The sequence below is a fragment of the Carcharhinus amblyrhynchos genome, chromosome 1, assembly GCF_965287045.1.
Source record: "Carcharhinus amblyrhynchos chromosome 1, sCarAmb.v2.hapA, whole genome shotgun sequence".
Taxonomy (NCBI): Eukaryota; Metazoa; Chordata; class Chondrichthyes; order Carcharhiniformes; family Carcharhinidae; genus Carcharhinus; species Carcharhinus amblyrhynchos.
In genome coordinates, this window is record NC_137324.1 from 39,514,561 (window position 1) to 39,535,405 (window position 20,845).

The following is a 20,845-nucleotide window of genomic DNA, read 5'->3' on the forward strand; positions in this document are numbered from 1 at the left end:
ACAACCATGAGAATCAGAAAATGTTTAAATAGAGGTTTAAAAATTTTCGATTTGATCAATTAATGTGGAAAAGGAATGTTAATTTTTGATTGGATATTGAACATCCTGAGGACACAATCCCCAAATAGAAAATAATTCGTCTTAGTAGGATTTGCTTGTGTATTGACAAAATAATGATTTCTGGCAACAGCAGTCCTGCATGCTGTGGTGTTCATTAAAATACCCGAAAAGTGAGCAGTGCAAGATTAGCTCAAATTGTTTTAGGTTTATTTTTATCCACCTATTTGAAGTGTTTTCTTTCCTTTCACTATGTACCAGAAGAAAGGAATAAATGTCCGCTTCCAGGCATTTACCAGTGCTATTTAAAACTTCAAACCAGAAATGTAGGAGACCTTCAGGGTGGCTCTTCAGAGTTTCTTTCTTCCTCCTAAAGTTATACAATAAAGATTTGTTATTTAGCTCCAGGGAGCAGATGTCTCTCAAATGGAAGAATTGGAGCACTAAAATAATTGCAGCATCACATTTGTTCAATATTTCAAATTCCATAGCAGCAGAACCTACAACATTTTCCTCTTTTCTTCCACGACCCACCAGCCAGATCTGGCTGACATAGGAGAAATGATGACCATGCCTATGCCTTGGTTCATTGCAGCACAGTGATTAGCACTACTGCTTTACAGCACCAGGGACCGAGGTTCAATTCCCTGCCTGTGCAGAGTGTGCATTTTCTCCCCGCGTCTGCATGGGTTTCCTTCTGGTGCTCTGGTTTCCTTGCACAATCTGAAAGACATGCTGGTTAGGTGTGTTGGCTATGCTAAATTCTCCCTCTGTTAATGCGAACAGGTACCAGAGTGTGACAACTAGGGTATTTTCATAGTAAGATAAAAGCAGATGCTGGAATCCGAAACAAAAAATAGAAAATGCTAGAAAATCTCACCAGGTCTGACAGCATCTATGGAAAGAGAATAGATCCAACATTTCAAGTCTGGATGACCCTTCGTCAGAAACAAAGGGCTCTGATGAAGGGTCATCCAGATTTGAAACGTTGGCTCTATTCACTATCCCCAGATTCTGTCAGACCCGCTGAGAGTTCACAGCATTTTCTGGATTTTCACAATAACTTTATTGCAGTGTTAATGTAAGCCTATTTGTGACACTAATGAATAAACTTTAAGCTTTATAATTGTCAGTTAAAAGCAGTGACTGCACGTGACTGGGCAGAGATTCTCACTAAAAATAAACTACAAGTATGAATCCAATCCACGATGTGTGAAAGCCAGTGGACATATAGGGATGGGGGGTGTGGAGCACACAGAGGGGGGAAGTGTCTTGGGAGCTGGTGGCATCCAAGGTAGATTAATGATGGTTCTCCAGCTGAAATGAAATGCAAGGTCAGTTGAATTCTTTGATCATTGATCTGCAAGTTGATGTCCTGTGAACAAAAAAAAGACTGGCCTAGAAATCACCATTTTAGTTGAGCATCAAGAGTTACTTGGTTTGTGCATCAACTGATTAATGACTTATCACTCTGACATTGAGATATTCAGGATTCGGCTTCCAATAGTTTCCTCTTCGCAAATATTGTTTATTTTCATCTCTAACATTGCCCACCTCCACATCCTCTCAGCCCATCTTTTGCAGAAGCCCTCATCCATTTCTTTCCCACCTCTAGCTTAAACTATCCCTGTGCTATTCTGGCTGGCTCTCACCCTTAATAATTTGATCAGCTATGATCAAAATGAATGGCAGAGTAGGCTTAGAGCCAAAAGTCCTACTCCTGCTTCTAGTTTCTATAATCCAAAACTTTGCTATGTGGAACAAAGAAACACTCTCTCACACACACCTGTCCTAATTAACTAGATTGGCTACAATTTAAAGTTCTTTTCTGCCCACTTGAAGGCAAAATGAGGACACTGAAAAGTTGGGGTGATTCACCTTTAATACTTCCTTGTCAAATTACTTCTGCCAATGAACATGACACTAGGAAATTCTGAGGAACAATGGGACCTTGGTGTGTTTGTCCTTGGATCTCTGAAGGTGGAAGGGCTTGTTAGGAGGGTGGTGAAAAAGACATATGGGACACTTGCCTTTATCAATCACGGCATAGACTACAAACGCAGAGAGGTCATATTGGACTGGTATAGAATTTTGTTTGATGAGGCCAGTGTGCAGTTGTGATTGCCATATGATAGGAAAGTTGCAATTGCACTGGAGGAAGTGCAAAGGAGATTCAGAGATGTTATCCAGGATGGAACATTTAAGTTATGAAGAGAGGTTGGATAGATTTGGGTTGTTTTTGTTGGAGCAGAGAAGACTGAGAGGCAACCTGATTGAGGTGTTCAAGATTATGAGGGGCATGGACAGAGCAGCATTTCCTCTTATTTGAAGGGTCAATCACAAGAGCAAATAGGTTCAAGGTCCGAGGCAGGAGGTTTAGAGGGGATGTGAGGAAAACCCTTTTTACCCAGAGGATAGTAACAGTCTGGAAATGCGTTGCCTGGAAGGTTGGTGTAAGACAGCTTCACATCTTTTAAAAAAGCACTGGATAAGTACTTGGCACATCACAACACTCAAGGCTTTGGGCCAAGTGTTTGTAAATGGGATTAGGTAGGTCAAGTGTATCAAACAGTATCCAAAACAGTATACTTGTTGGAGAGGGGGATGACCACAGGGGACTCCTGCACTAACTGCCTGCCCCTTCTGGCAGTCACCCATCTATCTGCCTGCATCTTTGGTATTATCAGCAGGTTTCTATACTTAAATTTTTTTTTTTTAAGTACAGCATGTATCAGTGCAGACTGTTCTGCACTGTAATTTTTATTCCTCATGGCCTTGCTGAACCTTACCCACCACACTGTATTTTATAGATTTAAGCACTCCGTGCAACCCCTTCCCTTGTTCCACAATGTTGACTGTGCCTTCAGCCATGAAAGCTGAAGTTGTGTTTGCAATCATTCTCACATGCATGATGACAAGTCACCAGCAACATTTACATAACTGATTTACCCTAAAATACAAAAACAGAAAATGCTGGAAGTACATAGGTTGCAGCTTTGGAGAGACAGATTTAACTTTTCAAATCAATGACCGTTGATCAGAATAATGGATTCCATCAGATTTAAACAACATTGACCATTTATTTTTGTTTGGAATAATGCATGAATCCAATAAAAATGGGAGTGTAGTATCGTTTCAGGAATTGCATTGGACATTGGGATTCTACTTTGAAAGCCTGAGTATTATCATCAGATTTCTATACTTAAATTTTTTTTTGGTACAGCATGCATCAATATACTAAAATACCATCTTGATTTAGTGCTCCTCTTTGGGTATCTTTCTGAAGTTAGGATAGGGCAGAATGTAATGTCATTATTTGTAGGAGGCCCTGCATTGAACTGCTTAATGCTACCCCAAACCCATCTGGAATCAGTTCTTCCTGTTAGCAGGAATCTGGTCCCTTTGCTCAGCAGACTGGCTAGATTTGAACTCAATGGATAGTATAGTAATCTAACACATCACACTGTTTCATTTTCATTTTAAAAAGGAAGATATACATTTTCACAAACTGTCATGACGTAGCTAGTCCCATTCAGCCATCACTCTCCTGTGCTTGTTGAGCTACACTGGCTCTTGATCAAATAACATCTTGATTTTAAAACTCTCCAGTTTTCCAATTCCCTCCTTAGCCTTGTCCCTCCCCATCTTGAATGTCCTCCAGCCTCTTAACCCTCTTGTGATAACCGCATTCATCTAATTCTGCACTTCTAATTTTTCTCAATTTTAATGGCTCCATCATTGTTGGTTATGCCTTCAGTTGCCTTCTAAACTCTGGAACATTCTCCAAATACCCCTCTGCTTCTCTACTTGAGGCTATCTTCTTCAAGATAGCCAATCTCTGAACAAGTTTTTTGGTTATCTGACCTATTATTTCCTGATGTGGCTTGATGTCATCTTGATTTTATGCTCCTTTGCAGCAGGATGTTTCATTACATTAAAGATACAATAATAAAATCAAATAGTTCTGCAACATCTCGCAATTTGACAGTAGAATGTCACCCTCTTTTGCTGCAATTCCTATTCTAGTAGGTTATGTCATACAACAAGTGGCAAAGTGACACATACAATAATTCCTTTTCCAAAAAAAATTGGTCATTAATCTGGGATCTGACATTCAAAAGCCTTTGCAACTACACATTAATTATAACACTTGCACAAAAATGCCTAACATTGTTTAAGGTAATGGACATCTCAATGGTCCTCAAAACCAAGTAATCCCATCAAAAGTCTTCTAGTTTAAGAAAAACAAACAGCAGAAATCTAATTCTGTGAACCCAAAACGTTCGGTATCAAGCCCAAACTCACCAGTAAGAGATACTATCTAAAGACATATTTAAATTTCAGTCATATTGTTAACAGATTTACTTAAGAACCTTACTTGTTACAGAAACATTTATAGATGCAACATTGGGTAATTAGAGTATACAAAAGAAAGTGAAATATTGAATTTTATGCTTTAATTAGGGAAACATTTCAATTGTCAAATGGCAACAGAACCAAAGATTGAAATGAATATGGTAGCAAAGATACTGTAATGTTTCCATCAAAATACACGATACACCCATTATATACATTTAGTTCCGATATCAGTGCCACATTATAAAAAGTACAATTCACTTTGCAGTGCTTAAATTATAATTTTGCAACTGTTATATTAACAAGGCACAATGAAACAATGAGAATTTACAGTATTATACAGTATAGTTAAGGCTATTCATAATCAGTTCAGTAGTCAAAACTTCTGTTTTAAAACAGACTGAAAAAGTCAAAGATTGACCAATGTACGGAAACACAGGGCTGCACAATCAGAAGATCTCATACAACCAATGAGATACCAATTTCATTATCTTTCAATAAAGATTTTGTGGGATATAACATTCTCTAATGACAGGTTTTTATATTATGTAGGATAACAAATGGCTGAGATTTATCGTAACTAACTAGAGGGGAGGAATTAAATTCAGATGTTCTCCGTTTTTAAAGAAGAACAATTTTCTTGGTTCTCCATATATCCATGTCATATTTGAAGCTGAAACGCAATGGTCATTCATACAAATTATAGATTTATGGTTTTCTTTTGGAGAAATAAAAATAAGCCAACTATCTAGATTTTTTTTCCCCCCTCCAGGTATGGCAATATATTGGCAGTTGATCAAACTGATGAACTCCTGTTAACTCATTTCTTCCATTCACTTCTATAGTGAAAGCACACCCAAACCCCTAAAAAAAAAATGCTTTTTGGTACATTATACTGTTCTACAAAGACCACTATAGTGGTTTAAAGTCATAGACCACTTTATTCGCATATATAAAAAACTCAAAACTGTGCATATTCAACTGAAAAATGGCAAATGTTGCTACCAAAAATACTTTATATTTCAGTCTATCCAAATTCAAGAATGCTCTCCCAAAAGGCAGATCTTATTCATGAAAGTTTGAATGTTTCCATGCAAAGTTGTGCTAATTTTCCAGTGTTTCTAATGTTCAAATGCACATCTTGGAGAATAGGTCAAGCAGTTAAACAGGTCTTCATTTGGCAAAAATCAGCAGAAAGGACAAATTTGACAAATACAAAAAAATAAATTAAGGAAAAAAGTGAAATACATTGTAAAAAGCAAAAGAAATAATTCCAGTTTCCAAAATAATTGAGTTAACATTTCTGCTTACTTCAAAGTATTAAAGCATACTGGGATTTTATACCCAAATAGAAACATAACAGGCACCCAAATAATGATTGACAACTTTGATCTAAAATTCCAAACACTGAATTTGAGCAGTAAATACAGACATAAAAATCTTCACATTTTCCTGTATATACACATAGTCTACATTTTAAAATGAGAAGGAACAAGTACAATAGGGAAAGGATGATTGAATAAGTAGACAGTATAATAAAGACCAAAAGTGCTGAACAGAGGAACTGTTAAAAATACAAAACAGTTTACTGTTCAGGTATTGAATAGTTTGAAATTTAAAATCACCACAAAAGAAAACTGCAGCTTTAAAAAATAAAGCTTATACATGTCTCCTAGTTGTGGGTTATAGAACAGTACATACAAATAGTCAAAATCCTGGGTGGAGGTTTATCTCTTGACTAGGAAAAGAAATACTCTTAAGCAAAACAAAATAGGTACAGTGTTAATACAGATGTACTATTTATTGTGTTTGAGACCTCACAGGAGCCAGTCAATTTGATAACATCTACAACTTTGCAATTCCTGAGCAAGCAAACTATTAATTTTGCATGTAATCTTCAAAAGTTGTGATGAAATTTAAGATGTTGCCTGTTCAATAGTTCATCTCTTAAGGCAACTACACCTAGATTTAGAACTATAAATTGTTCATTAGTTTTATTTACTAATTACAAAAGTAATGCCTTCTAAAGACCAGGTCAATTTAGAAATTGGACCAAAAGCAAAAGTATTCAACTTAGGATGTTATGGTATTTTAATCAGAAATAGGTTATGGCAACTTTAAACATATGATGCAGGAGTACAAGTCAGTAATAATTCTACCCATCATTGAAAGCTATTCCAGATTAAATAGAAAATTAGTTTTAGACAACTGCAACAAATCCAGAATACACAAATTCAAAATTAATTTCCAGGCAAGACAGACTTTATAAAAATGTCCAATGAAATACTTAGTTGGATTTTTAAAATGTTCATAATTTTCTTCCCTAGCCTTGTGAAGAGAATAATGGAAGAAGTGAACAAGGTTTTATCAAGTGACATGCTTTAGACATGAGTTTAGGCATTGGATAAAATGTAATTCTGTTCTCACACAATGTCCACACAAATTTTCTCCAACATGGCTCGCTGGATAGCAATCAAGAATTCTAGTTGATTTTTCTTTCTCCACTACTGTGGCACTAACTGATACTTCAGTTGATGAGTTTGTTCAACATATATTGGCAATCAAATTTAGTCTGTCAGATCCACTGCTGCAACCTTGGTGGGAGAACATACTAGGCTAGTACTAGACTAGGGAACATACTATACTAGTAGGTGACCTGCATTTGTGCCAGGATTTTCCGAGAACATGTATTAAGTTTTAACATATCTATTTCATGACATACATATGTACACATATCAAGTTGCCAAAACTGCTAGATCATGATGTATTTGTGGGTAATTATTCCGATGAGGCAATATTGCTAAAAACAAAAAGTGCTACAACATTGAAACATAAAAGCAAAGGTGAGAAATGAACACAAACAGGATGAACATGCCATGGCTTTGACAGCTGCACTTCCAGAGATCAGTAGCTGCGGTATCTGTAGGGTGCAGGTTAGGAATAAAGCTTTCAGTTTATTGACCAGGATTTTATCCTGCATGTGATATCTACAACTATTTTTGGATTAATCATTGAACACTGCAAATAGTCCCCATTGAGGTGCAATACTATTTGAAAACTCGTTCTTTTGTCACTTTTTAAAATCACAGTTTTTAGCCTTTTTAATTCTTATTAAATGGGGGGAGGAAAACAGGGTTTGCGGTATACCCATTACAGATGCAAACCCAAATATTAAACTTTCATTATGCTCAGGAAACTTATCAAACACATCTTTAGAATTACCCTAACTTTGAGTTTAAGCAGCCCCAAAAACTGTAAAATATCTGGGATGAATCCACCCAAATTGAGTCAAGCCATTTTCCCCCCACCATGTAAACCATCTATAATACAAATAGCACCAGTAATGAAGGAGATAGTTTGCTTTTAACTATACATTTTGGCAAAAGCAGCACTGGTATTTGGCCTTGGAATTACTTTGCATCAACATCTTGCTGACAAGTATATATGCTCATAAGCAGCCAACTGTAGGCCAAAATAGTTTAGGAAATTAAGATCACAGAACCAGTGTTGGATTTTGGCCACCTAATTTAGTTAGGCACAACATTTTTGGTTAAGAGACCATTTGCAGTTTCAAACTTTTGCTAAACAAAATCAGAAAACAGGAGTATAGAAAAGAAAGCAACAAACTCATGAAACACTTGAGATGGTGTCATAGGCATGCAAAACCATTCAAATTAAAGACAACATTATTTTGGTAAAGTCTCACAGCCAAGAACAAAAAAATCAAAGTGTTAGGGGAGGGGGAAGAGAAAAATCTATGCTATAACAAACCCAGATCTTCCTCATCATCTGGCAAGTTCTCCATTGAACCAAAACTCATTGATAGATTTGTAGAGACTGGAATGCGGGGTTTTATAGTTAGCCTACGTAGTGTACCAAATGGAAAAGTTGAAGAAAGACGGCTGCTCTGGTGAAATGGTGTGAAGACATCAGTGTTTGGAGAGCTTGGCTGCCTTTTGAGTATTCTCTGTGATACTTTTGTCTGTAAGGTTTTTATCTCGTCCATAATTTCAGAGGCTTTGTTCAGAGTGGTTGTCAAACCACCACCTGGTATTTGAACCTCTGGAATCCAGCGCAAGTATCGCTGGCCCCAGATTTTTAAAGCAGGACCATCAGGCAAAGGAAGGAGCAGTCCGTGGTGATCGATTGGTTTACTGCGCCAATTGTCGTAAAACAATCTGTAGTTAACTGAATGGTCTTCAGCTGTGAGTGTCCACTTGCTGATCTTTTTCCCTAGAAAAGTCTTTATTAAGTGATCCGTCTCCTCCCTAAAAAACCCTTTTTTGGGAGAGGGTCTACTGTGATAGGATGGACTTGATGGCAGAGACATCTGACGTTGTGGCTGAGAAAAAAGAACAATTAAAATTGGATTATCTATACATACACACACATTTAAAAAATCTACCAATAAAATAATTGATTTCCTCCAAGAAAGTATAACTGGACAGATTTTTAATCTTGGACACAAACAGTCACAATTTAAGATAGCAAGATCCACATGCATTAATACTATACACGACCAAGGGATAGACAATCTAGATTTGCAGCGTATAGATATATAATGTGAAATTATTTAAGCTGCTGAGCCATTCAGTAGCACAGTGGGTATTTGCGTTTTTCCTTTCAAGCAAGTCAGCCAAAGAATTAGCAGGACATGCACGCAGGCAATTTGTCTTTAGGGTGGGGGTGGAATTTCACTTCCAGGTAGATATGGCAAGTCATAACGTTAAGCCCCAACTGTCATGAATTTCTGGATTCTATTCTACCATCAAGTAGGTCAGAAAACTGTTGATAATATTTGATGTTATTTGAACAAAACCAAAAGGACAAAAATGAAGTTACACTTTCTGCCACGTGATTTCTGTGCATCTATTTTGCAAATCAATATCATAGTTTCCTTATCTCTACTCATGATAGTTCTACAAGAAGGGCCCAACATTTTTCTTGTACCTGGTTCCATGGATACTATCAGTCCTCCAAAACCTTGACCAAAATGCAAACAGCCATTCTTTATGTGTAAGCCTAGACTAGACAATGTTGATAAAACATTTAACTGGAATGAGAGGAGACACAAACACGGTTAAGTTTGTTCCCCTTTGTAATGCATCAAAGGTCAGCAAATCAGCACAGATCCCAGAGCAAACTGGAAGTTTTCTGGTTCATCTGGTGAAGTTCTACATTTATTTAGGAGTGTGAAAGTCAAAGTAGAGAGAGAGAGAGAGAGAGAGGAGAGAGAGAGAGAGAAAAAAAGTGTGTGTGTGTGTAAAGAAGAATTCATATTCTACACGAAGACATAAAAATAGTTCGTCAAAGGAAGCTAATTTTGCCCTGCATTCCTCATTACTTGTACAGGCTCAACTGATAATTATTTTGAGTTTTACAAACAAGACCATACAGAACAAAAACAAAGAGACTCTGATAAATCTGTGCACAACACTTGAGTACTTTGTGCAGTTGTAAGTATCCCATTGAAGAAGGGCATAAATGTCACAGAGAATTTGCAGTCTAGATACATCAGGATGATACCAGGGAAGAGACAAGATTTTACATACTGCAATTATTTCTGCTGGAACAGAAAATCAAAAGTAGAGATAGATTTTTAAAATGATGAAATAATTTCAGATGGTAAATAAAGTTTATTTCCTCTGGTATGAAGTCAATGCTGGAGGGCTGGCACGGAATAAGATCCGAATGTCCTTCTGTCTTATAAGCATCTTTAGGGGAGATTAATAGGTGCTTTGATGCTGACCAAATTAATAACCATAGTTTATACTACCAATGCTAATAATACCAGGTTTAAATAAGATGATTGCATATCTAAGTAATGGCTTTCTTAAGAATTTAAGCACCACTCTACATGTAACTGAAATGGAAGTTTACCCCCACATGCACTTTCCCAATCAAGTTAGTAGACATGTGTGGTGAAAAATTGAAGACCTTAAAATACCTCTGGTATATCCAGAAAACTTTCCTGGACAATCTCCAAGCAGTTCAGTGCAGGGTCCTTTGATGATATGAATAAGGCAGATTTACTCAAAGATGATAAATATAGTTTCTATAAGAACATTCCACTTTTCTCACTTTTAATTCATATGAGGCTAGTTTATGGAAGAGCATTATTGTAGAAAAACATTATTGCAGCTATACCAAATTAGAAAGTAACAGTATATTTGATGTGGGCTTTTTTGACACGCACAAAAATCGTCACTACTGCCAATGGCTGAAGACTGATATTTATCGAATAAACTTGAGATAGCGTGGTTTCCTTTTCAACACTCTGGCTTTTGCTTATACTTACAATTTCTCCAGGCAAGCCCTTTTGTTGCAGCCAAGTTAACAAGATGGTAGTCACAGAGGTTTTCAGCAGGGAAACAGGCCCTTCGGCCCAACTTGTCCATGCCGCCCCCTTTCTTTTTTGAAACGACTAAGCTAGTTCCAATTGTCTGCATTTGGTTCATACCCATCTTACCCATGTAACTGTCTCAATGCTTTTCAAAAGCCAAAGTTGTATCCACCTCTATTACTACCTCTGGCAGCTTGTTCCAGATACTCACCACCTTCTGAAAAAATTGCCCTCTGGATGCTTTTGTATCTCTCCCCTCTCACATTAAATCTACGTCCTCTAGTTTTAGACTTCCCTACTGTTGGGGAAATATAGAACATAGAACTACAGCACAAACAGGCCCTTCGGCCCACAAGTTGTGCTGATCATATCCATACCTACCAGGCCACAGAACTATCTGTAACTCCCAATCCCATTAAATCCCATTTACTCATCCAGAAGTCTTTTAAAAGACCCCAGCGAGTTCACCTCTACCACCATCGACGGCAGCCGATTCCACTCACTCACCACCCTCTGATTGAAAAGCTTACCCCTGACATCTCCTCTGTACCTGCTCCCCAGCACCTTAAACATGCATCCTCTCGTAGCAACATTTCAGCCCTGGGAAATAGCCTCCGAGAGTCCACCCTATCTATTCCTCAATATTTTATAAACCTTTATCAGGTCACCTCTCAACCTTCGTCTCTCCAGGGAGAAGAGACCTAGCTCCCTCAACCTATCTTCATAAGGAATGCCTCCCAATCCAGGCAACATCCTTATAAATCTCCTCTGCACCTTCTCAATAGCATCCCCATCCTTGCTGTAGTGAGGTGACCAGAACTGCGCACAGTACTCCAAGTGGGGTCTGACAAGGGTCCTATAAAGTTGCATGATTACCTCCCGACTCCTAAACTCAATCCCTCGATTAATGAAGGCCAGTACACCATATGCCTTCTTGACCACATCCTCCACCTGCGAGGCCGATTTAAGACTCCTATGGACCAGGACCCCAAGATCCTTCTGCTCCTCAACACTGCTAAGACTCCTACCCTTGATATTGTATTCCTTCATCCCATTGGTCCTGCCAAAATGGACCACTACACAATTATCCACGTATTGACTATCTAGTTGATGTATGCCACTCATTATTTTATAGACCTCTAGAAGATCACCCCCTCAGTCTCTTATGCTCCCAGTGAAAAAAAGTCCCAGTCTATCCAGCCTCTCCTTATAACTCAAACCATCAAGTCCCAGCAGCATTTTAGTAAATCTCTTCTGCTCTCTTTCTAGTTTAATAATACCCTTTCTATAATAGGATGACCAGAACTGTACACAGTATTCCAAGTGTGGCCTTACCTATGTCTTGTACAACTTCAACAAGATGTCCCAACTCCTGTATTCAATGTTCTGACCAATGAAACCAAACATGCCAAATGCCTTCTTCACCACTCCAACTACCACTGACTCCACTTTCAATGAGCTATGAACCAGCACCCCTAGATCTCTTTGTTCCATAACGCTCCCCAATGCCCTACCATTAACCGAGCAAGTCCTTTCCTGGTTTGATCAACCAATGCTTCACCTCGCATTTATCAAAATTAATCTCCATCTGTCACTCATCAGCCCACTGGCCCAATTGATCAAGATCCCATTGCAATCAGAGATAACCACCTTCATTGTTCTTGGTGTCATCTGCAAAATTACTAACCATGCTTCTATATTCTCATCCAAATCATTAATATAAATGACAAATAACAGTGGACCCAGCACTAATCCCTGAGGCACACCACTGGTCATAGACCTTCAGTTTGAAAAACCTTCTACAACCACCCTCTGGCTTCTGTCATCAAGCCAATTTTGTATCCATTTGGCTACTCACCCTGGATCTCATAAGACTTAATCTGATGAAACAACCTACCATATGGTACCTTGCTAAAGGCCTTGCTCAAGTCCTTGTAGACATCATCAACTGCACTGCCCTATCTTCTTGGTTACCCCTTTAAAAAACTCAATCAAATTTGAGAGACATGAATTTCCACCACAAAGCCATGCTGATTGTTCTAATCAGTCCTTGCCTCTCTAAATGTCTGTAGATCTTCACTCTCAGAATATGATCTAGCAACTTACCCAATACAGGTATGAGTCAAATTTTAAAAAAAAACCCTACACAATTTGAAATTAAAGTTTGCACATGTTTTTGTTTCAAGAACCTGAATTGCTCCTAGTCCGAGACAAGATCTTAAATGAATGGCTGATAAATGATTCTTTGTTAAACATCCATTTTAGAGGAGAAAAACAACGTATCTTTTATAAATTGCAAACAGAACTTAGCTCATCTACTTGACTATCGATAGTCAGTGAGGTGCATACCACCCTCTCCACGACTAAAAACAGCCCCAAAGGCAAAGAGAGGAGGGGGCCAATCAAACCAAAAAATTTGAGTGCTGAGCAAGTGAGAAAATGGGAGAGAATTGCACCCAATTTTTGGTTGAGCTCCCTGACGCAATCAAGTGACACGCAACAGAAAAAATACAAAGTGTGATTCTCACCAGTAGGTTGAGTGGGCGGAACCTATCCACACCAGGAAGCCAGCTGCTGACCAATGCACTGTGAGATCGATCGCTTCCCCCCTCCCCCACCCCATTCCCCCCTGATCGATCAACCCATCAAATGGGCAAAATACTGGCCCTGATGTAGAGTAGCCCCTTGCCAATCCCCGATGCAAAGTATTTGTCCAACCGCTCCTGGCTGATCCCCAATGTAGAGTACAATCGCCCCACCATCACTCCGCCACCCCTCCTCAGTCATGGCACTGCCTCACCATGGGTTTACCCTCTCAGCACTGCCTGGTGGGCACCTGGGTGGGGGGGGTGAGGGTGTTTTCAATGGCCGTCATGCCAGGTCCCCGGTGGGAATCATATTTGATCCTCGCTAGTGAGGGCCTCCATCAGCAAAGTTGTTAAGTGAGCCTGGACAATTGCATCCTGGACTCACTAATCATTATTTAAAAATACCTAATAAATATTTACTGCTGATTATGCTGGCAGAATCGAGCTGGTAACGTTGCAAGAGGCGACAAACTGGGCGTGAATTCGGTTTTCTGTGTCTTGCCTGATATTATCAGCTCGTCAATCAAACGGCACAACATGCTGGTAAGGTCACCCCCTTCACTTTTGTCATTCACTAAAAAGCTTTTCTACAATACCAAGCAAAATTGCAGGATTTTGCTCCTGTTTCCTCCCACAATCCGAAAGACATGCTGGTTAGGTGCATTGATCCAAACAAGCGCCAGACTGTGGCAACTAGGGGAATTACACAGTAACTTCATTGCAATGTTAATGTAAGCCTTACTTGTGACTAATAAATAAACTTTTAAAAAAGCTTTAGGATATGCAGATGACCTAGATTTTTTTCTATGTTCCTATTCCAGGATATTAACTATATATTAAGAACACAGAATCCAAACTAAATTTAAAATAATTACCTTTACACGTTGCATTCTTCTAACCTTATCAGTTTTTGGCTTTCCAATGTATAATGGATTATAAAAGAGTGCTTGGACAGAGTTCTCAAACTGTACAGACCATTCCCAAACACTGGGAAGTTTCAAGGACCTGCTTCGCATTCGTCGGTCTTCATCAAGCTGCCAGAAAAGACAACATAGTATAACCTGGCTGGCGAAATAAGAACATAAGAACATAAGAAATAGGAGCAGGAGTAGGCCATCTAGCCCTTCGAGCCTGCCCCGCCATTCAATAAGATCATGGCTGATCTGTCGTGGCTCAGTTCCACATTCCCGCCCTCTCCCCATAACCCTTAATCCCCTCTCTTATCAAAAACCCATCAACCCGCATCTTAAAAATATTTAGCGAGGCAGTCTCCACCACTTCAAGGGGCAGAGAATTCCAGAGATTCACCACCCTTTGAGTGAAGAAGTTCCTCCTCAACTCCGTTCTAAACCTCCCCCTGCTTTATCTTGAGGCTGTGCCCCCTAGTCCTACTGTCCTTTCTGAGCGGGAAGAGTCTCTCCACCTCAATGAAATGACATCTTCGACACAAAAACTACTTGGATAAGGACAGAAACTGAGGTCCACCCAAAAATCTGTATCTCTTCATAGTGTTCTGCAGCACCAAATAAAATAAGTGGTCATTTGGTCCTAGTATTGCTGAAAAAAGACATGTCAAAGCTGTCTGGAGAGGCCAGGACTAGGTTTTAAATATTCCTGGATACAAGTTGTTTAAGAGACACTGGAAAGGAAGGGGGTAGTGGCAATATTGATTAAAGATGTCATTATAGTACCAGAGAGAGAGTGAGTTTGTATGTTCCAGAGCAGACAAGGACAGGATCTCTCTGGCTGGAGTAATGAATGAAAAAGGTGTAATAATTTTAATTGATGTAGTATACAAGTCACCAACTAGAGAAAGGGATATAGAGAAACAAATATGCAAAGTATAGAGGTGTAAGAATTATGGATGTTATAATGGGGGACTTCAATTAAGTTTTAAATTATGCAAATATGGACTGGGATAGGAATAATCCAAGTGTCAAAAAGCACGAGAGTTCCCAGAGTTATGTTTAGGATAATTTTCTGCAGCAGTACATTTCTAAGTGGCTCAAATAACACGGACAGCATTTTGGAGACAGTGACCTCTAGATTATCAGATTTTGACTTGCCATGGAAAAGGAAAAGGAGCAATCCAGAGCAGGGATAAATAACTGGGGGAAAGTCAATTTCAACAGATGCATTTTGAGTCAATAGGGTTGGAATCAGATGTTAGCAGAAAAGACACTAGCTAAACACTGGGCTACCTTCAGTGAGATAGTATCACAGACAGCCTCAAGGTATATTCGCTTTAAGGGAAAAGGTAGGAGAAATAAATCTAGAACACCTGTTTGAGGAGAGAGAGAGACAGAGATAGAGAGAGAGAGATAGAGAGAGAGAGGTGATGAAAAGAGAGAAGTGTGTGTATGACAGATGTCAGATAGAAATTACAAATCAGACTGAACCAGAAGGGAAGTGAAAAATTAGAAAAACGAGGGAGGGAGGGAGGGAGGGTGAAGATGAAGAGTGTCTGGCAGCTAACAAAAGAGAATTCTAAGGACTTCTATGAGCATGTAAATAATAAAGCAGTGGTAAAAGGGTAGGGTCAATTAGGAATTTAAAAAAGTGACTTGCACGTGGAGACAGAGAAATAGTGGAAGAATTAAACGAGTACTTTGCATCTGTCTTTACAAATGAAGAAGGTGCTACCCAGACTGAGCTGAGAGGGGAGGTAACTAGTAAACTTAAAAAAGTTACATTTGAAAAAGAGGAGATGTTAGAAAGACAGAAGTAAAATACTGTAAATGTTGGAAACTGAAACAGGAAGTGCTGGAAAACCTCATCAAGTCTGACAGCAGTCGTGGAGACAGAATAGAGCCAACATTGAATCGGGATGACCCTTCTCCAGAGATTCAACTTTGGCTCTGCTCTCTCTCCACAGATGCTGTCAGACCTGTTGAGATTTTCCAGCATTTTGTTTTTGTGTGGGGTGTTAGGAAGGCCATCTCTACTTAAAATGATAAGGTACCAGGACTGGATGAGATTATCCAAGGATAGTGAATGGAATTTGCAGAAGCACTGGTGACAATCTTCCAGCCTTCCTTAGACATAGGGGTTGTGTCAGAGGTCTGGAGAATTGAGAACATGAGTTATTCAAAAAAAAAAGGAGCAAGGCTAAAGCTAACAATTACAAACCAATCAGTTTGATTTCTGTGGTAGGAAAATGGCTGGATTTGGGACGAAATTGATAATTATCCTGCACTTGTCTAAGTAACTAAGGAAAGCCAGCATAGATACTTTGAGAAAATCATGTTTATCTAACTTGCTGGAGTACTTTTGAGGAGGTAACAGAGATGGTTGATAAGGGCAATGCTGTTGGGTGTGGTGTAAACAGATTTTCTAAAGGCAGTTGATACAGTTCCATACAACAGACTTAAGCAAAATTCTAGTTCACAGAACAAAAGTGAAAGTAGGCACTTGAAAAAGAAATTTACTAAATGACGGAAAACAGAAGAGTGATAAATAGTGTTTGTCAGGCTGGAGAAAGTTTATAGTGGAGTTCCTGAGGGGGTCAATATTAGGACACTTGCTTTTCCTGATATAAAGTCATAGAGGTTTACAGCATGGAAACAGGCCCTTTGGCCCAACTTGTCCATACCGCCCCTAAGCTAGTCACAATTGTCCACGTTTGGCTCATATCCCTCTATACCTATCTTACCCATGTAAAGTGACCATATTAGTGACCTAGACTGTGTCAGGGCAGGATTTCAAACTTTGTAGACGACAAGAAGATTGGGAGCATTGTCAACTGTTATAAGGATAGTTTTGAACTTCAAAAGGGAGATAGACATGTTGGTGGATTGGACTGACAAATAGATGCAGTTCAATACAGGGAAGTAGATGATTGTTAGGAAGAATGTGGAGAGAGTATAAAGTAAAGTAAAAGGAAACTCTAAAGGAGGTATACAAGCAAAAGGGACCTTGGTAAATATGTGCATACATCAGTGAAGGTGGTAGGGCAAGTGGAGACAACAGTTAACAAAACAAATTGTATCTTAGGCTTTATTAATAGGAGCACTGAGTACAAGAGTAAAGAGGTCATGTTGAACTTGTATAAAGACACTAGTTAGGCCTCATCTAGAGTATTGCGACCAGTTCTGGGTGCCATACTTGAGGAAGGGTGTGAAGGCACTGGAAAGAGTAAAGAGAAGATTCACAAGAATGATTCCAGGGATGAAGGATTGTAGCCATGAGGATAGACTGGAGGCATTGGGACTATTGAGAGGAAACCTGAGAGGTATTCAAGATCCTAAGGGTAATGGAAAGGGTAAATAGAAAGAAACTGTACCTGCTCAAGAGTACATAAAGAGCCTGAGGGTATATATTGAAAATAATAGGCAAAAAGGAATCAAATTGATGCAAGGAAATACCTTTTCACCAGTAGGGTTGTTGGAGTCAGGAATGCACTTCCTGAGAGGATGGTGGAGACAGGTTTGATCAAGGCATTCATAAGGGAATTGTTGTCTGAAAACTTAGATTGTGAAAGATTACAGAATTATAGCAGGGGATTGGAACTAGGTAGAATGCTGTTTCAGAGAGCCAGCATGGATCTGGTGGTCCAAATGGCCACCTCCACCACAGTAAACATTATGATTTTTCACTATGCACTCAGCAGGACATTTCACAAGATTACAAATAAGAGAAAACAACAATTTATTCTGTATGAGAGTGCTCATTGTTTGGCAAGTGGAATTTGATTGGGAGAGGCATGGCATTTGCACACCTCAGGCTAAATACAGTGCACACATATTATTAGTAACACTATAACCATTATGTTAACACACAGGGCCCTGTTCTTTGCAGATAGAAAGAACATGTACACAAATTGCATCCATTTCTCTAAACAAAGTAAGAGTCTGTCATTCACTGATTCATTTCTCAGGACAATGCCTTGACCAATCAGCACTGATTTAAATTTCAGACAAAGCTTGGCTGTTAACAATTGCCATCAACAGGTGCATTCTCCATGGCAACACCTCCACCAGAGTCCACTGGCCAACCAGTCAGCACCTTCTTCATGGACTACATAAATTGATGTTTTCCCTTCATATTGATATTCTTGCAAAATGCCCTGATGAGTGCAACATGAAAAGCTCTGACGTTTCTTTTTTCAAGCAATAAAACAACACAATTGGCATTTACACTAACGTAACTCTCAAATTCTAATACGTTAACTTTGTGTTCTAACAGTAATTGCAAAATCAAGAATTAAGTGAGTTTAAATTGTACAGCATTACTGATTGAAAACACTGATGGATAATGGATCAACATTCATAACTAGTTGTAGTTGTGGACAGGAAGGCAATGTTGTCTTTGGTTAAAAACATTACATCTTTTTTATTTTATACAATGTGGAAGTTTTCCAGCACTAAAGTAAAATACTTGACTCAACATGCCTCCAAATTGCTATGAAGTCCAACTTGCCACCACTAAGCACTACTTCCCTCTATCAGCATTCTAAAAGAGACCATTTTCTTCACAATATTCTGGTCTAGACTTTGCTTACCCCAAACACTACCTTCTGTTCCCATATCACCATCCAAATACTCCTTCCAGGTGAAGCAGCAATTTACTTTCACTTTGTATCACTGATCACTATGTGGTTTCCTCTATATATGGGACTCTAAACTTGGATGATCATTTTGCGAAGCACCTCTCTTCATGTCACTTAGAAATGAGCTGGTCACCTAATATTTTAATTCTTGGCTTCGCCCCCAGTCTAACCTCAGTTTCCTAAACTGTGACACTGAAGCTCAAAGTAAATTCCAGGAATAGCACCTCAGCTTTTGATTAAGAATTTTCCATCTTTCCAGATTCAATGTGGAGTTCAACAATTTTAAATCATAACCGCTGCTCCCATTTCTTCTGTTTGAAACAGCTACTGGTAACAATTCTGCATTTTCCCATTAACACCTCCTCCAGCCACACCTTTTGTTTCTTTACTTGTTCCATTACCACCTTTTTTTTTGGTCTGGCATTAACATCCTATTCTCCACCCTGTCACAGAACTTCCTTTTTCTTCTTTCTTCCTCTCTCCACTTTCCCTGCCTCTGTGCTTGTTAATACCGCTGCCATTCTGATAAAAGGTCAGTCATCTTGAAACATTAAATAATATTTCTTCTCTCCCCAAATGTAGAATTTTCCGTTTTTATTTCATATTTTAAGCACCTGCTGTATTTCGCTTTTGTATAAGGTAATTGATATCACTTTAGCATGCTGTAAGATTATAACTTCCCTTTAACATTGTAATAGATCTCAGAAGCAGGTTTCCATTTATGTAGCCTTTAGAAATGTATGGTTAAGGAACCATAATCCAGATTCAAGGCATCATAAATCTGGCAAATCAACAGTGATTCAGTAACACAAGCAAACAAATGCAAAGAATCTGAAGACACTTTGTAACACTTACCATTTGGTTATTGTCCCTTTGCCATGGTGAATTGAACAGGAAGGTGCTAAAGATAGGGATGTACATGCTGTCTGACAATATAGTCATGTAGGTCTCTGTAAACTCAAAGGCTGGTGGATATTGCTGAAGTAACTGCCACACACATTCCAAGAAGAGAAGAAATACTGGTGCCTTTAACATACACATAAAAAAAGTTGTAAAAGATTGTAACACATTTATCAAAGCTTATACTAACTTTACAAACAAAATCTAAATAGTGATGCAATGGTTATTTTTGATCATAATAAACTCAACTTCTGTAGCTGAGACAAATGACCTCAAAGAATAAAGAGCAAAGAAAATTACAGCACAGGAACAGGCCCTTTGGATCTCCAAGCCTGCGCCGACCATGCTGCCCGACTGAACTAAAACCCCCCAACGCTTCTGGGGACCATATCCCTCTATTTCCATCCTATTCATTTCACAACTTCTCTAAAAAGGTGCTGCTATGGGAACATGGGTCCTGGTTATATCTTGTTTTTTCATGACATTAGTATATTCTTTGTTCCTATCCTACTGATGTCCCTTTCTACTCTTCTTTCTGGCAAAATGATGCACTGATGCCACTTCCTACTCTTGTTCCAAACTGCAAAACTTTGCTTCTTAACTTCCAACATCTCACTAGCTTCCACGTTCAATGAATCATCCTCTGGTGGTGTTGTGCTGGCAAACATCCTCCTCCTGCCCTTTCAGCATTCCAAAGGAATTATTCCCTCCATTACCATTGATCCACTGAACTACTCTCCAAACACACAACCCCAACCCCCTTCCCATGCAGGCAGGAAATGCAACATTTGTCATTTCACCCCCTCCCTTCCCATTACTTGACCGGGTGAAACGACAACTTGTTTGCTCTTCATCCAATTTAGAAAATTTATTCACCGCTTACAATGTGTCGGGCCACACTAAACAGACAAAATGCAGGTTGAATCATCTCTGCCGAACACCTCTGTTGAGTTTGCACCCATGACTAAGCTTTTGGTTGCTTTCCACTTTCATTCTCCATTGTATTGCCACCTCCCTGACCTTGACGCAAGCTCAAAGTACAACACCCCAGCT

General features: G+C 39.0%; 1 protein-coding gene across 2 annotated transcripts in view; it reads right to left on the bottom strand.

Annotated features, from left to right (window-relative positions):
• Positions 1-4,499: 4,499 nt before the first annotated feature.
• mtmr12 (myotubularin related protein 12) overlaps positions 4,500-20,845 on the bottom strand; it is a 78,893-nt gene continuing 62,547 nt past the window's right edge. Inside the window, exons 14-17 of one of the 2 annotated variants that reach the window (XM_080212677.1) lie at positions 19,748-19,918; positions 14,220-14,378; positions 10,361-10,417; positions 4,500-8,755 (exon numbers count right to left, since the gene is read on the bottom strand). In XM_080212677.1, the coding sequence (XP_080068803.1) occupies positions 8,174-8,755; positions 10,361-10,417; positions 14,220-14,378; positions 19,748-19,918 (969 nt within the window). In that variant the 3' untranslated portion in view covers positions 4,500-8,173. The remainder of the gene's footprint in view (positions 8,756-10,360; positions 10,418-14,219; positions 14,379-19,747; positions 19,919-20,845) is intronic. The other variant, XM_080212763.1, reaches the window with a different exon arrangement.